At 48.7% G+C, this 20,848-nt stretch overlaps 1 protein-coding gene across 1 annotated transcript; it reads right to left on the reverse strand.

Annotated features, from left to right (window-relative positions):
• Nucleotides 1-2,981: 2,981 nt before the first annotated feature.
• LRRN4 (leucine rich repeat neuronal 4) lies at nucleotides 2,982-13,386 on the reverse strand. Its single transcript, XM_033095052.1, has 5 exons — nucleotides 13,301-13,386; nucleotides 11,599-12,256; nucleotides 10,250-10,454; nucleotides 5,483-5,620; nucleotides 2,982-4,473 (listed from the first exon to the last, which is right to left on the reverse strand). Exons 2-5 carry the CDS (start codon nucleotides 12,245-12,247, stop codon nucleotides 3,270-3,272), a joined length of 2,196 nt encoding a protein of 731 aa, XP_032950943.1. The 5' UTR covers nucleotides 12,248-12,256; nucleotides 13,301-13,386; the 3' UTR covers nucleotides 2,982-3,269.
• Between the last annotated feature and the right edge of the window lie 7,462 nt (nucleotides 13,387-20,848).

Here is a 20,848-nt window from a genome sequence, read left to right on the forward strand (position 1 = left end):
AGTGACTTATGAGTTGGACTCAGTCTCTTTAGAATTAAGGTCTTACCTGGCTCTAGTTAATATACTTTGGCCGCCTCAACCCTTAGAAAAATGATCTAAGTTTCCTCAGGTTTGTGGACACTGACTTATTATAAAACGTAAATTCTGAGTTTACAGAACATTGGAATTATATTAGGCATGTTTGAGTGTATATTCATGCATACAGACTGAAAGCACGGCAGAAATTCATTTTGGTGCCTTCACATAACAGACTCAGTCTTGATAGTGTCCTTAAAAAGGCATTGGGATAATTACGTCTGAAGACTGTGCTAATGAATCACCTTTTCGGATTTTGTTGTGCAAGGTTTTTTTACTTTGCAGTTTTTAATCGTTGCTGGTAGATATCTTTTAAATCACTTATTCCATTTCTCCTGGTTACATATGTGATGAATCTGATGATACACCCTAGAATTTGGGGGAGGTTTTTCAAAACTTTACTCTCTAAATATATATAGTACAGTTATTTGGGTCAAACTTAAATATGCTGTTTCTGCAGCAGGGTTTTTGTGTTGCAGCACAGTTTGGAAACAAAGATAGGAGAATCAAACTTGGTTTTTTAAAAATTAATTTACAGTAAAAATGCTGTTTTGGGTTTAACTGTGTCTCCCAAAAACATGTTCATGTTCAAACCCCTGCCTGGTACATGTAAATGTGACCTTATTTGGAAATAGGGTCTTTGCAGATGTACTCAAGTTAGGTAGGATGAGATCATACTGAATTTGGTGGCCTTAACCCAATGCCTAAGGTCCTAACAAGAAGAGGGAAACCTGACTTGTAGGTATTTTTCTGAAGGAAATGAAATCAGTATCTCAAAGAGGTATCTGTACCCTCATGTTCATGACAGCATTACTTACAATAGGCAAGATACGAAAACAACCTAAGTGTCTGAATGGATGAATAGATAAAGAAAATGTGGTATATGTATATACAATGGAATATTATTCACCCATCGAAAGAAAATCCTGCCTTTTCCAACAACACGGAACTTGATGGCGTTAGGCTAAGTAAGTCAGAGACAGATTCTCTGTGATCTCGTGTGTGGTATTAAAACACAACCACCAATTTATAGAAACAGGTCGGGGGGGGGGGGAATTGGTGAAGGCGTTCAAAGGGTACAAACGTCCACTTATAAGATGAATAAGTTCTGGGGAATCTAATGATCCCTAGCAGACAGCATGATGACTATAGTTAACAATGCTGTGTTGTATACTTGACAGTTGCTAAGAGAGATCTTAGAAGTTCTCATCACACACACGGATAAAGGTAACAGGTGATGGATGTGTTCACTAATCCTCCTGTAGTCATTTCCCAATATATACGTGTGTCGAATCATCACACTGTACTTCAAACGTAGTGTTACATGTCACATACCTCAAAGCTGGGGGGAAATAATAGAAAAAAGGGAAATTTGGACACATAGAGACTGTCACGAGACAATAGAGGCATAGAATAGAGTGACATTGCCAGCAACCACCAGAAGCTAGGAGAGAGGCCTGGAACAATTCTCCCTCAGAGTCTCCAGAGGGAACCAACCCTGCTGATAACCTTGATTGCGGATTTCTGGCCTGAACAGTAACAGAATAAATTTCTATTACAAGGCACCTAGTTTATGGTAATTTGTTATGGTAGCCACAGGAAACTAAGAAATGCTAATGTAGAAAATTAAAATCTCAAGGTCTCTAAAATGAAGTAATTAAATCAGTAAAATTCCCTGGAGCTTGATTTGTTTCAGATTACCTTTAGAATGATGTTCTTTCTACAGAAGAACTATTTTCTGAATGAGAAATAATGCGGTGTCATGATAACAGAAAACATTAGTCTCAAAACAAGATGCATAATAAAGGCATTGTCTTAAACTGTCTCACACTGTATTTACCAGCATAGGCATTGTTATATTGCACTAAAAAGTTAACCCCCAGAATTCTTTTTATTTTTGCTTATGCTGCATCCTAATACGGTGATTGTGTGGGATTGCAGGGGAGGTGTGTACTTCCTATAGATTTTTAAGAGTGCAGACAGACAAGTGCCATCACCTATGGCTGCATTTCTTAGACTATGTAGCCTCTTCAGTTGCCACAAAAGAGGAAAACAGACTGGAGAATTGCACATAGGCTTGTACTGCTTCAGCCTGGAAATGACATGCATCATTCTTCAATTTCATTGGTCAACACAGTCATGTGGCTCTGCAAGGAGTAATGGGAAATACAGAGGAGTGAATGGACCATTTGGTGAAAAAAAAAATCTAGAACTATAACTCCCATTGTAATTTTACAAAATCATTTTTCCCCTAAGTTTGTATAAAAGTGAAAAAGGCACATCCCACACTCAGACACAAATCATGAAGGCATTGTTTAATGCAATTGGGAGCAAAGAAATGCTTTGGCCTCTAGCCAGAGCTTTGACGTTCTCTTTTGCTCATTTCTCTCTGAAAAATAAGTTCCTAAAATTGAGCTCATTATGCTTCCCCCCAAAAAAAAGTTCACAGTTCCTTTGTCCACTTAGGTGAAATGCAATAAAAATGGACTTTAAATAGAACAGCTTTTCCTGATTTCATAAATGTTCCCAGAAGACTGAAGTTTTAACTAGAAAGCTAGAAGCACTTTATTTATTTATCTATTTATTTATTGCCATACCTAGAATACAACTAAGAACCCAGAAGGCCTTAGGAAACAGAACCAGTGCTGTTCTCCCTCACCCCCTGTTCTCAGAGTAAGAATCCACTGTAGTTGATTCCTTGAATAACACGTGCCTTGCCAGAGTTTGACCAGTGAGGGAACTTCCTTAAAATGACTTGAGGATGTCGCTTCCAATATAGTATGAGGCCAGATTACAGAATTTGTTTTCTCTCTTCTTACTTCCTTCCACACACAGTTCTATTCTACTGGACACTGAGGGGCTTGATTGCTAAAAAACAAACAAAAAAAAAAACCCACAAAAAAAAACAAACAAAAACCCAAACACAAAACCAAATAACACACAAGAATGCCCAGTCCCAATGGGAGTGGTCTGGTGTGGACCACCACGTTTCTGGAAACACACAGTGAAGAAGAAGGAAGGGAAGTTCCTTAGACTGAGAAACTCAGTTTGGCAAATTCCTCGTGTGCTGAGGAGTGCCAGGCTTCACAGGAATTACAGATGGTCAGAGATGATGGGTTGTTTGACCCTCTGTATCTTTTCTGCACACAGGCAGTCAGTTCCTCAGCTCAGGTTCGTTTGCAGGGGACGCTGGACTAATTAAAGGTCTGGAGCTTCAGCGGGTAGTCAAAGGCTGGATTCTTGTAGGCCACGAGGTGGGTGTCGCAGCGCTGCTGGCGTGGAGTCCGGCCCCGCCTGCAGAGACACGCAGACAGCAGCAGGGTGCTGACGAGCAGAAGGCCGCTGGCGGCGCACAGACCCGCGAAGATGAGCACGAAGCTGGGCTTGGTGGTGAAGGTCGCGCACGGCCCCCGCAGGCCCGAGGCCCGAGGCAGGCTCAGGCCTGCCCTGTTGGCCGCCAGGACGCACACGTGGTAGGTGGTGCCCGGCAAGAGCCCATACAGAGGGTGCTGCCGGGCGGTGGCATAGATGTCGCCCACCACCGACTGGTTTCCCGGCTGGCCCTCCGCAGAGTAGTGGATCTGGTAGCTGCGCACCACCGAGTTGGGGGCGCACCAGCGGACAAGCGCGGACGTGTCGGTGGTCTCAAACACCCCCTGCAGCTTGGGAGGCTCTGGGATGGCGTCTTCCCGGCTGAGGCCTGGGCACCGGCACCGCAAGCGCTTCTGCAGGTCTGCGCACGGGGTCTGGAGGTGCTTACACGGGTGGTAATCACAGGGACCATCCTGGGGAGGCGCGCCCTGCTCCTCCTTCTCCCCCTCCTCCTCACTGGAGTCGTCCAACAGCAAGATTGGAATTTCGGCCTCGGAAGGACTTGGCTGGGGAGCCTGCGAGGTGGCCTGTGTCCTCCAGTCGAGCTGGGGAGGGCTCACTGGGTTCCGGGAGGCAGGCAAGAGACCAAGGTGTTTGCTGGTCCATGGGGTGAAGGCAGATGAGATATTAGGGTCAAGGACAAGCCAGGCAGCATGTTCTCTGAGCTCTGTCCGGCCTGTGCTTGCAGCCCTGGGCAGATTACCGGAGTTGCTGGAACCTGCTGTAGAGGAGGCAGCTACCCTCTCCCCGACAGGGCTGTGCGGCCATGCAGTTGCTGTGTGGAGACCCATAGGGTAGGAGAGGGCTTTGGTGACACTCTGTTGATCTTCCACAGCTCGAGTGGAGGGGGCTGTGCTCCGCCGAGTGGAGGGTGCGTAGGTGGAGCGGACAGAGGGGGCTGAGTTGGAATCAAGGAGGGTGGTGCTTTGGCCGGAATGGCACACACTGGGCAGCTGGGAGAGCAGGAGAGGGGCTGAGAAGGCGCCTTGGGATCCTGCAGCTGGTGCACACACAGTGTCTGCTGCCCTAGAGGGGAGGCCAGCCAGTTAGAAGGTGTTTGGCATCTGGATTGCTCTTGTGCTGAGCTTTGCCCCCTCAGTGCAGACACTCCTCTGCTAAAACCTTATCGACACATCTGCCAGGTACCACATGGTACACATTATAGACACGCATCCCCTCACTGACCTTCAGGGCAACCAGTGGAGGAGGGTCACGGGTCCTGTCATCACTCTCATTGAGCAGAGGAGGAAACGGGAGTGCAGAAAGAGGAGCTAACTGCCCAAGACAGCAGGGCTGGCAAATGGCAAAGCCTAAACCCAGGGGGGAGCACCGTGAAGAGCAGTCCAGATTCTCTAAGTGCAGTCTGCTATTTTGTGCTCACCTGTCTGCTTCCTGGCCATGAGTGCTGGTGACAGTACTCACACTAGCTAATGTTTTCTGAGTGATTGCCACATGCTAGGGACTATTGTTGGCATCTTACTATATCAACTAATTTAATTTGCACTACCTTATAAGGTAGGCACTATTATCACCATTTTACAGATGAGGAGGTAGAGGCCCCGAGAGGTTAAGTAATGCAGCCAAAATGAACAGCAGTAAATGATATGAAGAGACTGCACTCTCAACCTCTTCATTAAGACAAAGAGAGACCCTTCATTGCAAAGGGCCTGGGTGCTTGTCTTTGGAGTTAACATGAAGGGGAAAGGGGGCAGACTAAGCCCCACTTGATATCCAGGCTTGGGTGGGAGGTGAGAAAAGCACCCCGACAGTGATCAGCACCACCACTGGGCCTGGTCCATTTAAACTTCCCATGTCTGCTCCTCCATGCCGTCAGCCCCTTTGGCTGACTGGAAGGCAGGCGTAGCCTCCATCACCTGAGTCCCTGAATGTGACAACATGAGGGATGGCTACCCTGCCCAACACTACCCACCTGCCTAGCATGGTTAGGTGAGGAAGACATGAGCTGTGAGAACTTCAGCTCTGGGGGTGGGGCTGACCGTCCCCCCCTCAGCCACCTGCTTTGTAAATGTGTTACCTGCTGAGGGCAATCCTCTTCTCATCCATGAGGAGCCAGGATAACTCACAGCTGCAAGTGAGGGGGTTGCCAAAGAGGCTGATGGATAGGACCTGGGAGGAATGCAGGATCCAAGGAGGGAAGGAGCTCAAGTTGCAGCTGAAATACACAGAAAACCAGTTGAGTCGGCGTTTTACAATCAGGTCAGAACTATTCCCTGAGAGTCCTGGTGGCGTCATGGGGAAACCATTCTGCTAGGGGTTAGATATTACTTTGGGCAAAACCCTTAATGACCTTGGACTTCCTTTTTTGTCATCTGTAAATTCGAGATACCAACCCGACTCAGTCAATGTTACCCCTTACATCAAATGGAGACAATACTCCCCTGACCGCTGGTTATATCAAAAAGAGTCTGTGAGAATGGAAGTGTTTATAAATGTAAATCTCTACACAAAAGTAAGATATTGTTATTACAGGCCAGTCCCGAGAAATGGCAGGAATTCTTAATTAATGAGACTACTCTTGAATGTACACTACTGCGGTTGGACTATAGCTAATGGCCCTCAACACCAGTCCCATGGAAGACGCCTCACTGAAGTGTATCCGTTAGCTCTTGCTGAGTAGAGAGTTTCCCCCAAACTTAGTCGCTTAAAACAATAAATATTTATTTTTTTCTCCTGATTCTGCAGGTTGGTTCAGTGGTTCTTGAGCTCTGAACCAGCTCAGCTGGGGCCAGAAAATTTAGGATGGCCTCACATATGTGAAGCATTTAGTGGGTTTGCAGGGGCCTTTCTCCTTGTGTCTCTCATCTCCCAGGAGACAAAGGAGAACCTGGCTCACGCCCAGATGCATATCCACATTTGGGGGTTCTCTGAGTCTGATCTGACAGAGCCCTAATGTGAAAGAAGTTTCCATTTGCTCTCCCAAATAATCTCTTTTCTTTGCTGAAATATTATGAGGGCCTCTCCGTCCTGCATCTAGTGTTGTCAGAGGGGACTGTGGAGGGCTTTGGGCATGCCGGATTGAAGTCAGGAAGTCTCCTATCCCCTCTCCAGTGGGTGCTGGGTGCCAGGAACGTCACCCACTATTTACCACAGATAGCTTCCCAGGGGAGGGGAGTGGGTGAGCTAAGCAGAGCCAGGAGCATGTCAAGCTGAGGGGGCAGAGAGAATGGGTCCAGCAAGGAACTGGAATTTAATGAACTTCAGAGGCACCCAGAAAGAAGTGGCTCCTTTCCCTGAGCTGGGTCACAGGTGGGGCAGTGTGGGGCCTAGGATACGCCAGCCAAGGAATTAAATCGTCTCCTTCAGGCCATGAAAAGCACTGAAAGGTTTTCATTGGGCAGGAGACTCAGTCAGATTATAATTTAGATAGACCTCTTGGCTGAATGTAGTGACTGGATTCAAGGGTGCTTAACCCGAGTCTGCAGAGACAGAGTCGGTGAACTTGCCTGGAGGATATAACATCCTCACTGTCACGAACCTCTAACTGAAATTTACCATTTACTTCAATGATGAATGAAGGCAACAAACCATGGGTGACTCTTCAGTAGAAATGACAGATATTTGCATATCACTTTACAGTAGTTTCCTGTCATTTATAATCATCAAAATTATGGAAGTTGTTAGACCTGGATTTTGTTATTTAAGATGTTAAAGAAAGAAGTACACCACCTACACATATATTTATAAAACATATATTTAGAAATACTTTTGTAAGTATAATGGGTCTCTTTGTAATCCTATGTACTTTATTTTATGAATATAAAAACATTATTCTGAGAAAGGCTCATAGGCTGCACCAGACTGCCCAAGAAGTCTGGCACAGAAGTGTTTCAGATTCCTTGCACTAAGGGGTGGTTCCCTGAAGGCAGAGTCGCCAATTACAGGGCCCTTGGTCAATGGGGTAGGAAATGATGAGAACTTGACCTAAAGCTGCCCTGAAGGGTGGGCTGTTGGGAGTGGAGACCAGGCCGCATCTGGTGACGGGGAAGCAAAACTTAAGAGTCGCCTACACTTGTACTAACTCTTGAACCCACTCCTGTCTGGCTCCATGGAGAATGAATGTCACCAACTCCCCATATTTTGCCAAATCCTATGCTTACTCTTCTGTCTTAAGCTGACTAGGCCTCCCAGTGCCATTCAGGTCTGCCAACCACTCCCTCCTTCCTCAAACACTTTCTTCTCTTGGCCTCCAGGGCACCACACCCTCTTAATTTTTCTCCTGCCTCACTAGTGGTACCTTCTTGCTCTCTTTTCTTGGTTCTTCCTCTTCCTGATTTTAAAACTTGGGGTTCTTTAAGGCTCAGTCATGGGCCCTCTTCTCTCTAACTCTCTGCTCTAAACTCTATGGTGGTGTTTAATCTCTATACTCTCAAATTTATATCTCTGGCTCAGACTACTCTTTTGAGCTTCAGACTCCTGCAGTGTTGTTTAAGGTTATCAGATGTGGGATCAAATTGCCTGGGCTCAAGTCCTGAGTTCACCACTTACTAGCTCTGTGAATTGCAGCAGGTTACTTAATGCTTCTGTGCTCAGTTTCCTCATCTGTGAAATGAGGATAATGACCACATTGTCCTACGTTGGATTGTTGGCAGAGGAAATGCATTGATATATACCTAGGACAATCAATGTCTGGCACAGAACAAGAGGTTCGTATTATTATCATTACCATTATTATTATTATTGGGTATTTGCACTGAATGTCTCATAGGTCTTTCAACATCCAGTTAGATACATAGCCTGGAGCTTATCAAAAGGCCTGGGCTGGAGATACTTAACTGAGCGTACTCAGCACAGAGATGACAGAGGAGATATCAGGCATGGGGGTGGGGACAGTGCTGAAGTCAGCATGTAGGGTGAGAAATGACATGCAACAATGTTAGGAGAAGTGGAAATAGCCAAGGACCTTAAGAGGCCTACACAGGAAGGCTGGAGAAACACCAGGGCAGTGTCCTGAGGCCAAGGAGTTGGAAAGCGTCAATAGGGTGGAAAGAATCAACAAGACGCTCCACAGACAGAGAAGCGGCCACTGGACTTAGCAGCTGAAATGCCACTGGTTCCATTCAATCATGGAGCTGAAGTGGGTGGTCAGATTGCAGTGAATTGAGAAGGGCAGGGATAAGAGGAGGTGGTCACCACTTCTGAACCAGGGATGCTTGCTTATGCTGGGTCTGGGTTGCCTTTCTCCTCTGGCATTCACCTGGCGAGTTTGGACTCACCTTTAAAGATATGGATCAATTATGTTCTTCAGTGTGATGGAGTTGATCACTAACTCCACTTGTCTTATAACACAGGACGTGGTGTGTGCCTCTGTCACGGATCACAGTGTATAAAGACAATTGCCTGATGTCTGCTGCCTACACTGAACTGTGAGGCCCCTGGAAGCAGGGGCCATGCTGTTGTCCTCACCACCACCATCATCACCAAAACCATCTTCACCATCGACATCACCATTGTTCCTACTACCGCCACCACTGTCACCATCAGCATTATCACCTGATGCTTCCTCCACCATTTGTGTGCTGAGGACTCTCAGGCCTTGTGATAAGCTCCAGGCTCATGTATCTAACTGCCTGCTGGATACTGAAAAACATGAGACATCCAGTGCAAATGCCCAGTAATAAGAACAATACAAACCTCTTGTTCTGTGCCAGGTGTTTTGAAGGCACATATCAAAGCATGTCCTCTCCCAGCAATTCAATGGGGAGAATTTGGTCATTATTCCCATTTCACAGATGAGAAAACTGAGTCATAGAGGTGTTAAATAACTTGCCCCAACTCACATACCTAGTAAGTGGTGAACTCAGGATTTGAGCCGAGGCGATTTGGCTCCACACCTGCTGCCTTACACACAATGTTGCATCAGTTTAAAGCTCAAAACAGGAGTCTGAGCCACAAATGATATCACTCTCCTCAACATCACCACCACCATCATCATCACCATTCCCATCGCTATCACCAGTTCACCACATTACCAACATCATCACCATCATCACCATCACCATCACTACCACCACCACCATCACTGCCATGTTACCATCGCTTTCACCACAACCACCATGTGCCAGACACTGAGCGAAGCGCACTGCGTGTTCCATCTCCCTTTCCTTCAAGGTCTGAAGTGAAGGACTCTGGTTGGGGCTGGAGCCAGCAGAGAAAAGAGAGAAGTGGCTACATGGAGAGAGATGGTGGTGGGGCACAGGTGCCTGTTTCCCACGACCCAGATGTGGGCCCCAGGAAAGGAGGTAGCTTGGGATCCTCTTCAAAAGGTTGCTGTCCTTCCTGTTAGAAGTCAGGGAAGGAGGGTGGATATAGTGACACTATAAATATCACTGAGCCAGAGGGCACCAACCCTGTATCCCGACTGTAAATAAGACCTTCCTACCCTCCCACCTTTCTTCCCTAGACCTGCTCAAACCCTGGAAAGGGCTGACTTCCTGCGTGGGGAAGCAGGTGGATGGAGAAATAGAGGAAGAACCTAATGGCCTCATCCCCTCTTCTCACTGCAGCTGTCTCATCCTGGGCTTAAAGGAAACCTTACATTCATGAGGCTTTGGAGTTTCAATATTACCCTGGACAGGACTGAGTTGCCTGGTTTGTAGGCGGAGTGGACTATCTGGGACCTGCCCAAGACATCACCCAAAGGATGAGGAAGAATGAAAGCTCAGAGAGGATTTAAAGGAGCCATGGGAGGAAAATTAAGATCTGGTGTATTCTATAAAATAGTTATACCTATTCAACATAGTGTAACGGGCAAAATACAGTCATGTGATTCAGAAACACTTACTTCTGGAGCAGAAGGAGCTGTAGGTGAGGAGTGTCTTGAAAGATGTGTGTCTGGACAGAGGTAAGTGCTGGGGAATCTTGACAATCCAGATGCTGCAGGTCAGGGGTCGTCTTGAAAATGTCCCCCTCCAGGCTCCGCAGCCTGGGCATCTTCCTCAGATAGAGGGAGGTGAGCTTTGGCAGGTCTCTGATCCACCCTGACTGAACTGAAACACACAGGGACAACTGCCCACTACCCAGGAAGGCACAGACCCAAGACGCTGGCACGATATGAAGGGAACACCAAGAGTGACAAGGGGAGTCGCAAAGGTCATTGCTGAGCATGGGCACAGCTGGCAGCTTGGGAATCTCAGAAGCACAGGTCATTTCAGCCAGAAGAGCCCTCAGAGATGACCAGTCCTTCCTTTTAGCCTGAGGCAGCTGAGGCCAGAAAGGAGAAAGGTTGACCCAAGGCCACACAGCTGGGAAAGGACAGAGCCAGGGCTCGAACCCCAGGCACTGTCTCCAAGTCTGCTGCTGGCCCACCCTCTCCACACAGAAACACCTCAAACTTCACTCTGATGGCAGCCATGAGTGGGGAAATTTTTGAAGGCGGTCAGGAAGGGAGGAAAGGAGGAATAAGGCTAGAGGAGGTCCAGAAACCTAATTGTGTGGCTCTCCTAATACGTGGAGAATGTGTCCCTTCTCCTCCGTTTCCAGTTCTCACCCTTTTCTTTCTTGGTCTATGGCGGAACGGGTGATTTTAGACACATGAAGTGTTTTTTAAAAATAATAAAACCAACCGTGTGAACCAGAATCAGAACATACCAAGTACAAGTGAACCGGTATTCTCACCTGCCTCCTGTGTCTTATTTGAAGGAGTCAACATTTACAGACACAGTTTTAGCCAATCAAGTAGAAGAGCCAACGAATTCATCCTTAGAACAGCAGTTGCTTGGAGTAAACAGCCTGTTTGGTGCTGAGTTCATTTGTCAATCAGCCCCTGGGAAAACCATGCATTCCCTTCCCCATTCTATGAGCATTTACCAGCGGTGCTAGTAGAACCACGTGGTGAAAGGTTTGGGCTCTGGACCCAGAGTGCTTGGATTTGGATTTGGAGGCACCACTTAAAAACTGTGAGACCTCGGACTAGTCACCTGTCTGTTCTCACCTCTTGGAACTCAAGGAGTTAAGCCCCGTAGGGCGCTTCGAACTGGCACGGCTTGGCTCAGGAAATCTCGGTGGGGTTATTTATCTGAGCGGCACTCTGAGCTTGGCACCTGGGTCACCACCCCACGAGGAAGTTCATAGCCCCACCCCAGGAGCGCATGCCCAGCCCGCCTCTGGAAACCCGGGGCGCCCGGGACTCACCCCGCGTGAGGAACGTGCCGCTGAGGTCCAGGACCTCGAGCGTGGCCAGGGGCGCGAAGGCGGCGCCAGCGATGTCCTGGGCGCCGCGGCCCAGCGCGGTGCAGGACAGGTTGAGCAGGCGCAGCGCTGGGAAGCAAGCGAAGGCCCCCGGCGGCAGCGCCTGCAGGGGGTTCCCCGCGAGGTGCAGCGCACGGAGGCTGCCCGGCGCGGGCCCCACACACAGCGGCAGGGCGGTCAGCCGGTTGTAACTGAGGTCCAGCGTGTGTAGCCCCGCGGGCGCAGCGGGGCCCCAGCGCAGTGCGGCAATGCGGTTGTGGCGCAGCGTCAGCGCCTGCAGGTGCGGCAGGTGGCCGAGCTCGGGCGCGCTCAGGGCGCGCAGCTCGTTGTAGCTGCAGTCCAGGCTGCGCAGCGCGCGGGGCAGGCAGCCCGGCAGGCGCTCCAGGCTGCGGTTCGCCAGGGTCAAGGTCGTAGCCCCCGCGGCGAAGAGCCCCTCGCAGGGGGAGCGCGTGGCGTTGTTGGCTCCGCTCCCCCAGGGACCCTGCTGAGTAAGCCGGAAAAGAGGGGTCCTCTCGTGGGGTGTCCCTGCTGGGCTGGGGCTCAGCGCAGCCGTAGGCAGCAGCAGCAGCAGCCACCGCAGGGCCCACCACATGGCGCGTGGCTGGGGAGAGAATAATGTGACAGACCATTAAATCCAGCGGAATCCACCTAAGAAGGGCAAATGTACCTCTACCCCGAGCTCTGAGGAGGAGGACAAGCCTTGGGTGTTCCCTGAAGGGCAGGGGATGCTCCCCAGCCTTACTGGGTGTGCAGAGACTGTCCCCGCCTGCTTTACCCTATCGCTTCCCCGACATACACGGTGGCACCTCCTGCTTTTCCTTCTCCCAGTGATGCTGTGCCCTCTAATTCCTTTTAATTATGTGACTATTAATCCACAGGGGACCTCTTGTGGAAGGCCTCCCTCGTGTGTCCTGCCTGGGCCTGTACCCCAGGAACCCCCTCCGTTTAACTTGTCCCCATCCCATGAGCTTCCTGAGGGAAGAAGACAACATGTCCATTATTCCTATAAACTCTCCCCAGGTGTGCAGACAGTGAATGGCTTCGCTAGGAAAGCAGATCTGCTGGCACATAAAGATGGGATTTGAGGAAGATTTTGTCAATCCCAGTGAAAACTCAGTTGCCCCAGTTGCAGGTGACTCCTGGTTTGCAGGTCACATTTTAAAGTAAGTTCTAGGGTCTCTTTCTTGGGAGGGCACTCAGGGTTGTCTTTAGGGAAGAAAGGAGCCCCCAGACAGCTGTGAGGTTTGGGAAGCTGAAGTCAAGCATTTCTTGGTCCCAACAAAAGCTAGGGGTCCTGAGGTCAGCTGTGCCCAGGAGGAATAGCTGAGGGCTGCTAGCTATGGAGCTTCTGGAGTACCCAGGATTGTACAGGGCAGCTGAGAGGTCAGGTAGAGGTAGATCAGGCAGCTGTGGGCTGTTTTGGGAGCTGCAAATCTACTTCCAATCAGGCCCTGGCCATGAGGTCACTCCTTGATATTCCCCCAATTCTGTAGGTGTGTATTTCTGTCCCAGCTATCTCTGCTGTCCACTAGGTCTCTGGGCAATCACTCAGGCCTCCTTCTTGCTAGTAGGGGGTCAAGGCAGTGAGGAAGATCCAGGAAACTGAGGCCAGGAATCCATGTGTATAGCAATAAGTCATACTCACCGGAAGCTGAGCTTTTGGAATATGGCACCTCTGGATACCTGTTCAATCTTCAATCTTCAGTCTTGTCTTATAGATTTCAGGAGCCAGTGACTTAGACAGCAGCTCAACTCTGAACTCCGGAGGGAGGCCTGTTTCCCAGATGCCCCTGCCCCCCGGCCCCACCCACAGAGAGGGCCTGAGATGCCCCAGTCCCTGCAGCCCTTTCTTCCTCACATTGTGGTCTTTAGCCCACACCCTCACTGCCTGTCTCCTCCTCCCACTCGGGGCCTGGACCTGCCCCTTTGCAGGCCTGGCACCTCCTCCTAGCCCTCCCCGATCTTCACCTTACTCCGCCTTTCCAGGCCTGAGAAATGGAGGGAGTCAGCTCTCCAGGGCCAAAGTGAGGGCTGAGGGCTAATGGGCGCAGCGGGGCAGAGGTGGCAGTGTCACCTCCCAGGAATCTGATCCTCCTGCCAGGTGGTTCCCGTTTCCTAGGATGCTTGGAGGCTGAATGGTGAGCCGGAATAAGGAGGAAGCCCTGTGCCCCAAAGGAGAAAGGTAACCCAGTCCACAGGAAGGCCTGCAGAGATTTACAGGAAAAAGTGGCTGGAGAGGAGTTCTTCAGAGGAGTCTGGGAGCAAGGGCAGGCTCAAACTAGATCCCAGGCTTCCCAAGAAGGTTTGCTTTGGTTTCTCTGGGACCCAGTTCAGTGATAGTGTGGATGTTTGTCTCTCATAAGTGGGGGGAATAAATAAAGAGGGCGGAAATGCAGAAAGAACATTCCCGCATCACGGCTGCAGTTATTGATCCTGTTCACCGAGAGCCCGAGGTCTCCCTGAAGCTGTGGTGACAACGCTAAATGAGCTTTGTTTAGAGCAGGTTTGTTTAGAGCAGACACTGCCTTTCGCCCCCTGAGTTCCAAGACCGGTCATTTTGTCTGAGGACCTTTGATCTACACCCTCTCCCTCACCCCCAGGCCAGGGGTGAATCATCCCCAGTGTTCTGTACACAGACCCTGAGGCCAGAACTACACCATCTTTCCTCCTGTCAGTCCTTATCTGAGCAACGCTGAGGAACTCCAGGACACCTTGGAACTGGCATGTTAGGTTAATTGGATAATTGCACTTCTTTGGGGAGCTCCTTTTAGGCCTTCTCCACTCAAAGCTTCAAAAATATCCTTTCAGCCTCAGTGCCAGCCACGGCCTTGCTGCTCAGAAGTGTTCCTCCATTGGCCCCAGGTGGGGGCGGGGAGAAGCCTGTTCTGAGACAGTGCAGTCACCACCCAGGGAGCCCCAGAGGTAGAAATGCTGCGCCATGGACAACACAGAAGGCCAAATGGGAGGGAGAAGTCCAGGGAAAGATGTGAAGGTGAGAGGACCCATGTGTCAGCCAGGGGGCAGCCTCCAGTGAGGCCCTTACCTCTGCCTTTGCTTGGTTTACCAGGCACAAAGAGCACCCAGTAGGTCAATGAAAACATCAGCTTCTCTCAGAGTTAAAACAGCCGTCTCTACCTTAGAGGCAATGGACTGACTACCTGAGGCCAGCAGGGGCTTGGGGGGTTCAGGCAGGGCTGCCCAGATGAGAGGGAGCTGAATCCACTGAAACGCACCTGTGTGAACAGAGACCCCGAGGAGGAAGGAAGTTGGCCCCCCATGGAGGGCTATAAAAGAGGAGTAATGTTGGGGTCTCCTCTGTACACCCGTGGGGCAAGGGATCTGGGGAGGCTCTGGTTTTGGAGCTCCCTGGCGTCATCGCCCTGTGTTTGCCCAGAGCCCCAGGCCCTTGAGCCAACTTCTTGTCCCTGCTGCTTGTTGGCTACTTCACCAATGGCGGCAAGGGCCTGGCCTGGACCGGCTGACCTGACGTCCGAGCTTGGCCCTCTGAACTGCTCTGTTGCTCTGGCTCTGGTGATACCCAACCCAAGCAGATACACCCTGGGGGCTGCCCAGGTGGGCTTTTGAGCTGTGGAATCTGGTGGCAGAGTTTGCTTACCAGTCTCACCCAGGTGGCACGTTGGCCTTGCCCCAGTGGGTGTATTCTGCTTGTCACCACTACCCCCTTTTTAAATTGAGCACTTACTACAGTCAGAGCCTAATGCATTATCATATTGAATCCTCACCAGGTTCTGCTTATTATTCTCATGCTACAGATAAGGAAACTGGCTCACAGAGGCTGACTAGGCTCTGAGCACACGACTAGTTAATCTGTCAGGCTTAACCACTGCTTTTATATTGCCTTCCATAAGCCTCAGCATTTGGCACCTGTAATATTCCCAATAAACACAAGAAAACCTTTTCCAAATACTTAGATAGACCTACATCATACGAGAAGCCAGCAGAGTTGGGAAATTTCCTTTCATGGTTGAGCAGTTCATTCTCAGAGGAAGCAGAGCTGACTCCTTGGGCTCCTGAGGGCCCAGGACTGAATCAGATGCCTGGGCAGAGCCACTGGGCAGCTCTCGGGAAGGCCCCGGCCATCTTCTCTAGCCCCTTCTCCTCTTCCAGCACCTCTGGGAGGTCAGGAAAAGATGACTGAAGTGTCTGTCCCCGACCCCCACCCCCAGACAAAGATGCTAAGATCCCACGACAAAGTCCTGGGACCAGAAAGTATGTGTTCTCCAAATGCCACACTGTGCCAAATGCCATGCCATGTCCTGTCCATCATTGTGTTACCCAAAGTGCTCCCTCTGCCTGAGTGCTTTGCGCCTTGACCACTTTACTCTCCGTTTCGGTTCACTCTTCCATACCTACTGTGGGTTCCCTCAAAAGTTGACCCTGGGATAAGGACTCGGGTGCAGGTAGTTTATTTGGAGGGTGATCCCAAGAAGCATGGAGAGGGAGTAAGGAAGTGAGACAGGGAAGGGAAGGCACTGCAGGTGTGTGACTGAGGAGGTCACTCGCTGGGACCCTCTGAGAAACCGCAGAGCGCTTCGGATTGTTTCATCAAGTGGCGAGGAAGGGGGGTATTACCTACCAGCTTCTGCTTCTCATTGGCTTGAGGGTTTTTCCTGTGGCTTTAACTCCTTGGCACACCTGGCTTGAGCTGAGCATGCATCAAACAACTCCAGGGAGGGCTAAGAGGGTGGACACTGATAGCATCTGCTGCAGCACCCTTCACGATTTCTCCCAAGGGGGCCCTCCCTTGGTGTTCTCTCCCAGGTGACTTGGGCCGACAGCCATCAGGTGGATTAACATGGCTCCCTACGTAACTTAGGACTAAACTTCCTGAGAACTGGGCCATGTCATTCTTCTCGGTAGCCCAGGTGCCCAGGCTGGAGTCTGGCACTTGAGACAAATATTCAACAAATGAATGGGAAGAGTACATGGTGAGTCAGAATGTCCTCCATGGTGCCCTGGAGTGGATGAGGCAGGATTCGAGAGAGTAAACATTAAATTCAAGTGAGATTTGCCGCCGAGGTCCAGCAGCATCCCAGCCTTGAGAAGGCCTCAGGTGAGGGTGAACTGGGACATGGTGTGTGGCTGGTGGAGGTGCGAGGAGAGAATTGAGTCACAAAGAAGTTTCTAATTGAGATTCCCCACACTCTCATGGGTCTTTGATGGTGGTGGGGAAATCTTGTGGAAGAAGATCACAAGATTAGAGTGTTAGTAAAACCCTAGCCCACAGGGAAAAAAAAGAAAAAAAGAAAAAAAAAAGAGCCAGTACTTATATACTTGGCTGCACTTCTTTTCTTGATTTAGATCAAAATTAGAGTCGTAGATCCTTGGCCTTAGAAGTGACTTTAGAACTTGCCTGGTTTCACCCCTCTCTTTCCGTTTTAGAGGGAGAAAACTGAGCCCCACAGAGGGCAATTGGCTTGTCTGAGGTCACACAGGTGAGTCCCAATTATCCAATGAGAAGAAGGGCGACCTAATTTTCACTGTTCTATTCTGGGCTCTAGGCTTATTTACACCGCTGACCAGGTCTCTCACCTGCCCTGGCATTAGCACTGTGGGCTTTTGCCCACAGGTATGACTAAGTAAACACAGCTAATGAATGTCAGGTCACTGGACAGAGCTTTTAGGGGTTCTGACCCCTGCTGTTTTGATCCCATTCCCAGAACTCCAGAAATAAATAATAGAACTCCAATAATAAATAATAATAGTGGCTGCCCCAGAGACCCAGAATTGGACATTTCCAAGGGCATCCTGTCCAGCTCTGTTCACAACTCTGGCAGCCTGGAGTGGAGTGAGGGAGCTGACCCAGTGACAGGTGACTGCTCAGCCAGCTGCCCCTGCCCTGCCCTTCAGACAGCAGCTGGCTATACAGAGGGCTCTTCTCCCAAGTGCTGGAGTTGGAATGTACAAACTTGAAGGCTGCATTCTTCTCTGACACCAGAGATAAGCTGGGAGAAGAGGAGGGTGATTGTGGGAGGATATGGTACCAGGTTGTCAAGTCTCCGGGCAGCCAGCCCTCACAGAATGGTATGCAGAAAAAAGGCTTTCGGGTGGTAGGGACCAAGATATCTGAGTGCTCTCCGCTGACGTGGCTGACCTGCCTGTGAGGAAATGATCTTGAGGGAATAAAACAGTCGTTGAGACTTGAGTTTATTTTCCTATTGAGGCATCACTCAATGGCAGTAAGATTTCAGCACGAGGATTTGTAAAATGTTTAGAATTTTAAACAATACCACTTGAGATCCTTTTAAAATCTGTAATGGAAAAGATTCAATGGGAAAGGAGAGGTCAGACTTTAATCTGCCACTTTAGTTTGCTCGTGGCTGTAGGAAATGGGACAAAACTGTACATAGGCCATTTTTATAAAGCACATTCTGGAATTTACCACTGTCAGAGGCAGCACAAGTGTAAAAGCTCCTTAAAGTGGGACAGGATACTGGGTTCGCATCCAAACACTGCTACTATTTTATTGGGTACAATGTCTATATTCTTAAGCTTCTGACTGTCTTGCATTTTTCATTTGTAAAGTCAATGAATTGGTTCAGGCTTCGTAATTCAGCACCCATGTCCTGAGAACATGCCAGTGCCTGCCCCAGGTGTTCCATATAGAAAATGGGGACTCAGAGATGAACAAGACCTGGACCTTGCCCTCAAGCAGTTCCCAGTCTAGGAGGGGCAGAAGACAAAACCATCACAAACGGTGGGAGCTCACTATCATGTCACAAAGGGCTGATCTTCGAGCTCTGTCAGGCCCAGGGATGTATCCAGTTTGTTCCCTGCTGTATGTATCCCAGTGTCTGGCCATACCGGCTCATGCTGCATGCTTAAGAAATAGTTGCTGGATGAGTGTCTGTTAACTGGGACTTCTGCTTTTCCTGTTTCTGATCAGTTATATTTTCTTATTTGGGATTTCCCACAGAAGAATAGTCACGGTTTGCTGTATATTTATTTAGGTTTTTAATATGTTAAAAAAAAGAAAGATCTACCAAAAGCAAAAGTATTTGAGTTGCACAAACAAAGCAATGATTTGGAATCTCGTGGAGCTGGGATGCTATTTTTTTCCCATGGCTACAGCAACTTGCACATGCGCTGTGGATGTTCAGTAATATTTTGTGGGATGAAGAAATGCATTCTATCCAATAAGCCGATGAGCATGTGCTTCACTTCATCACTCACCATGGAAATGCAAATTTAAAGCACAATGAGAGACTACTGTGCACTTATCAGAAGGGCCAACATGAAAAAGACTGATAGAACCAAATTTGGGGACGGATGTGGAGCAATTAGAACGCTTCGTGCTGATGGGAATATCAGATGGTACAACTCGTTTGCAAAACTGTTTGGCAGTGTCTGTAAATGCTAAGCATAGATCTACTTAATGACTCAGCAATTGCACTCAAGAGAAATGAGTGCATATATCCGCCCAATGAATGTTTATAGCAAATGTATTCATCAAAGCCCCACCTTGGAAACAACCCCAAAGACTACAAGTAGGAAAATTGATACATAAATTATGGTTTAGTCATGCAATGGGCAACTACAAAGCCACAAAAAGAAGGACCTATGTCATGCTCAGCAACACAGGTGGATCTCATGGACACTGTGTTGAACAACAAAGCCTGGCACAAGAGTACACACTGTACAGTTCTATTGATACAAAGTTCAAAACCAGGCAGAATGAATTACTGGTCAGAAAGCTCGTTATCTCGGAAAAGCATCCCAGTCAGAGGGCCCAGTATGTGCACAGGAATGGAGGTAGGATGAGGTGTGGAGTGTTGAGGGAACGCACAGCTCAGTAGGGCAGGAGGATAGCAGGGGCCAGGGAGGAGGAATGTAGGGAGAAGAGATTAGAAAGGTTTTGGGTCATCGTGTAAAAGACCCCGTGGTAGTCATAAATGCTATTTGCCACACAGTTCAGGGGTTCTTCCTTCTGGCCACTTTAAGGTTGTACTTCTTGGCCCGTTGTGGTTGAGTGGGGCCATGCTTTCATGTTTTGTTCTGGCCAATGAGTCGTAATTGATTAATTACATTGCTGTAATTTAATTGCTGGTGTGAGACTGTCCAAGGCTCTCTCTTCTCCTCTTGCAACTGACACTATTTGGGATGGTGGCTGCTCCACCAGCCTGGGTCTCGGAAGACCAGAGTGCCCTGAGGCTAAGCACATGGATATATAGTGCGAGAAACAAACTTTGTGGTTTTAGATTGCTGGTTATGGCAGCATAGCCTTGTCTATTTGGATTGATACAGGCCTTGATTATGGTGTCAAGTTCATTTGTTTGTTCGTTCATTCATTCATTCATTGAACATCTGCTCTGCACTAGCCACTGTCCTACCGTGTTTCCCCGAAAATAGGACCTAGCCAGACAATCAGCTCTAATGTGTCTTTTGGAGCAAAAATTAATATAAGACCCGGTCTTATTTTACTATAATATAAGACCGGGTCTTATATAATATAATATAAGACTGGATATAATATAATATAATACAACATAATATAATACCGGGAGACCCAAAAACTGGGACCCAAGAATGCTATAGAGCCGTCATCCTTGGGAATAATGTTCCAGGGAATAGCATGTGCAAAGAACTGGAGGAGGAAGGAGCCTGCTGTGTTTGAGTCACAGAAAGCAGATGTCTGTGGCTGGAGGGTAGTGGGTGAGTGGAGAGGTAGGCAGGATCGCTCATCTGACTAAGTGGTAGGGGCCTGCTTTATGCATTAAAAGGCCACTCTTGTTTCTATGTCAATTGTAGGCAAGAGCAAAGCTAGGGAGTTGAATTAGGAGGGCATTGAAAGTGCCCAAGGGGGAAATGATACTGCTGGCTCGAGAGTGACGACAATAAAAATAGAGACAAATATATACCTTTGAAATATATTTTAAAGCGGAATCCACAGGATTTGGTAATGGATTGTAAATAAGGTATGGTAGGCTGAATAATGGCCCCCAAACATATCCATGTCTCAATCCCTGGAACCTGTAAATGTCACTTTATTGAGCAAAAGGAATTTTGCAGATGTGATTAAGGTAAAGATTTTGAGATGGGGAGTTTATCCTGGATTATCCAGATGAGGCCTGAGTGTAATCACAAATGTCTTTATAAGAGCCAGATTTTACTAGAGAGGAGAAGGTCACGTGGAGACTGAAAGAAGAGGCTACACTGCTGGCTTTGAAGATAG

Source organism: Rhinolophus ferrumequinum, chromosome 23, assembly GCF_004115265.2.
Source record: "Rhinolophus ferrumequinum isolate MPI-CBG mRhiFer1 chromosome 23, mRhiFer1_v1.p, whole genome shotgun sequence".
NCBI lineage: Eukaryota > Metazoa > Chordata > Mammalia > Chiroptera > Rhinolophidae > Rhinolophus > Rhinolophus ferrumequinum.

Bases quoted from the DNA above. Each gene is read 5' to 3' on its own strand.
- LRRN4 (XM_033095052.1), bottom strand. From the start codon at position 12,247: ATGTGGTGGGCCCTGCGGTGGCTGCTGCTGCTGCTGCCTACGGCTGCG. The intron at 10,455-11,598 runs GTGAGTCCCGGG...TGTGTGTTTCAG, and splicing joins CGGCACGTTCCTCACGCGGG to TTCAGTCAGGGTGGATCAGA. The intron at 5,621-10,249 runs GTAAGTGTTTCT...TGTGTATTTCAG, and splicing joins CAGCTCCTTCTGCTCCAGAA to CTGCAACTTGAGCTCCTTCC.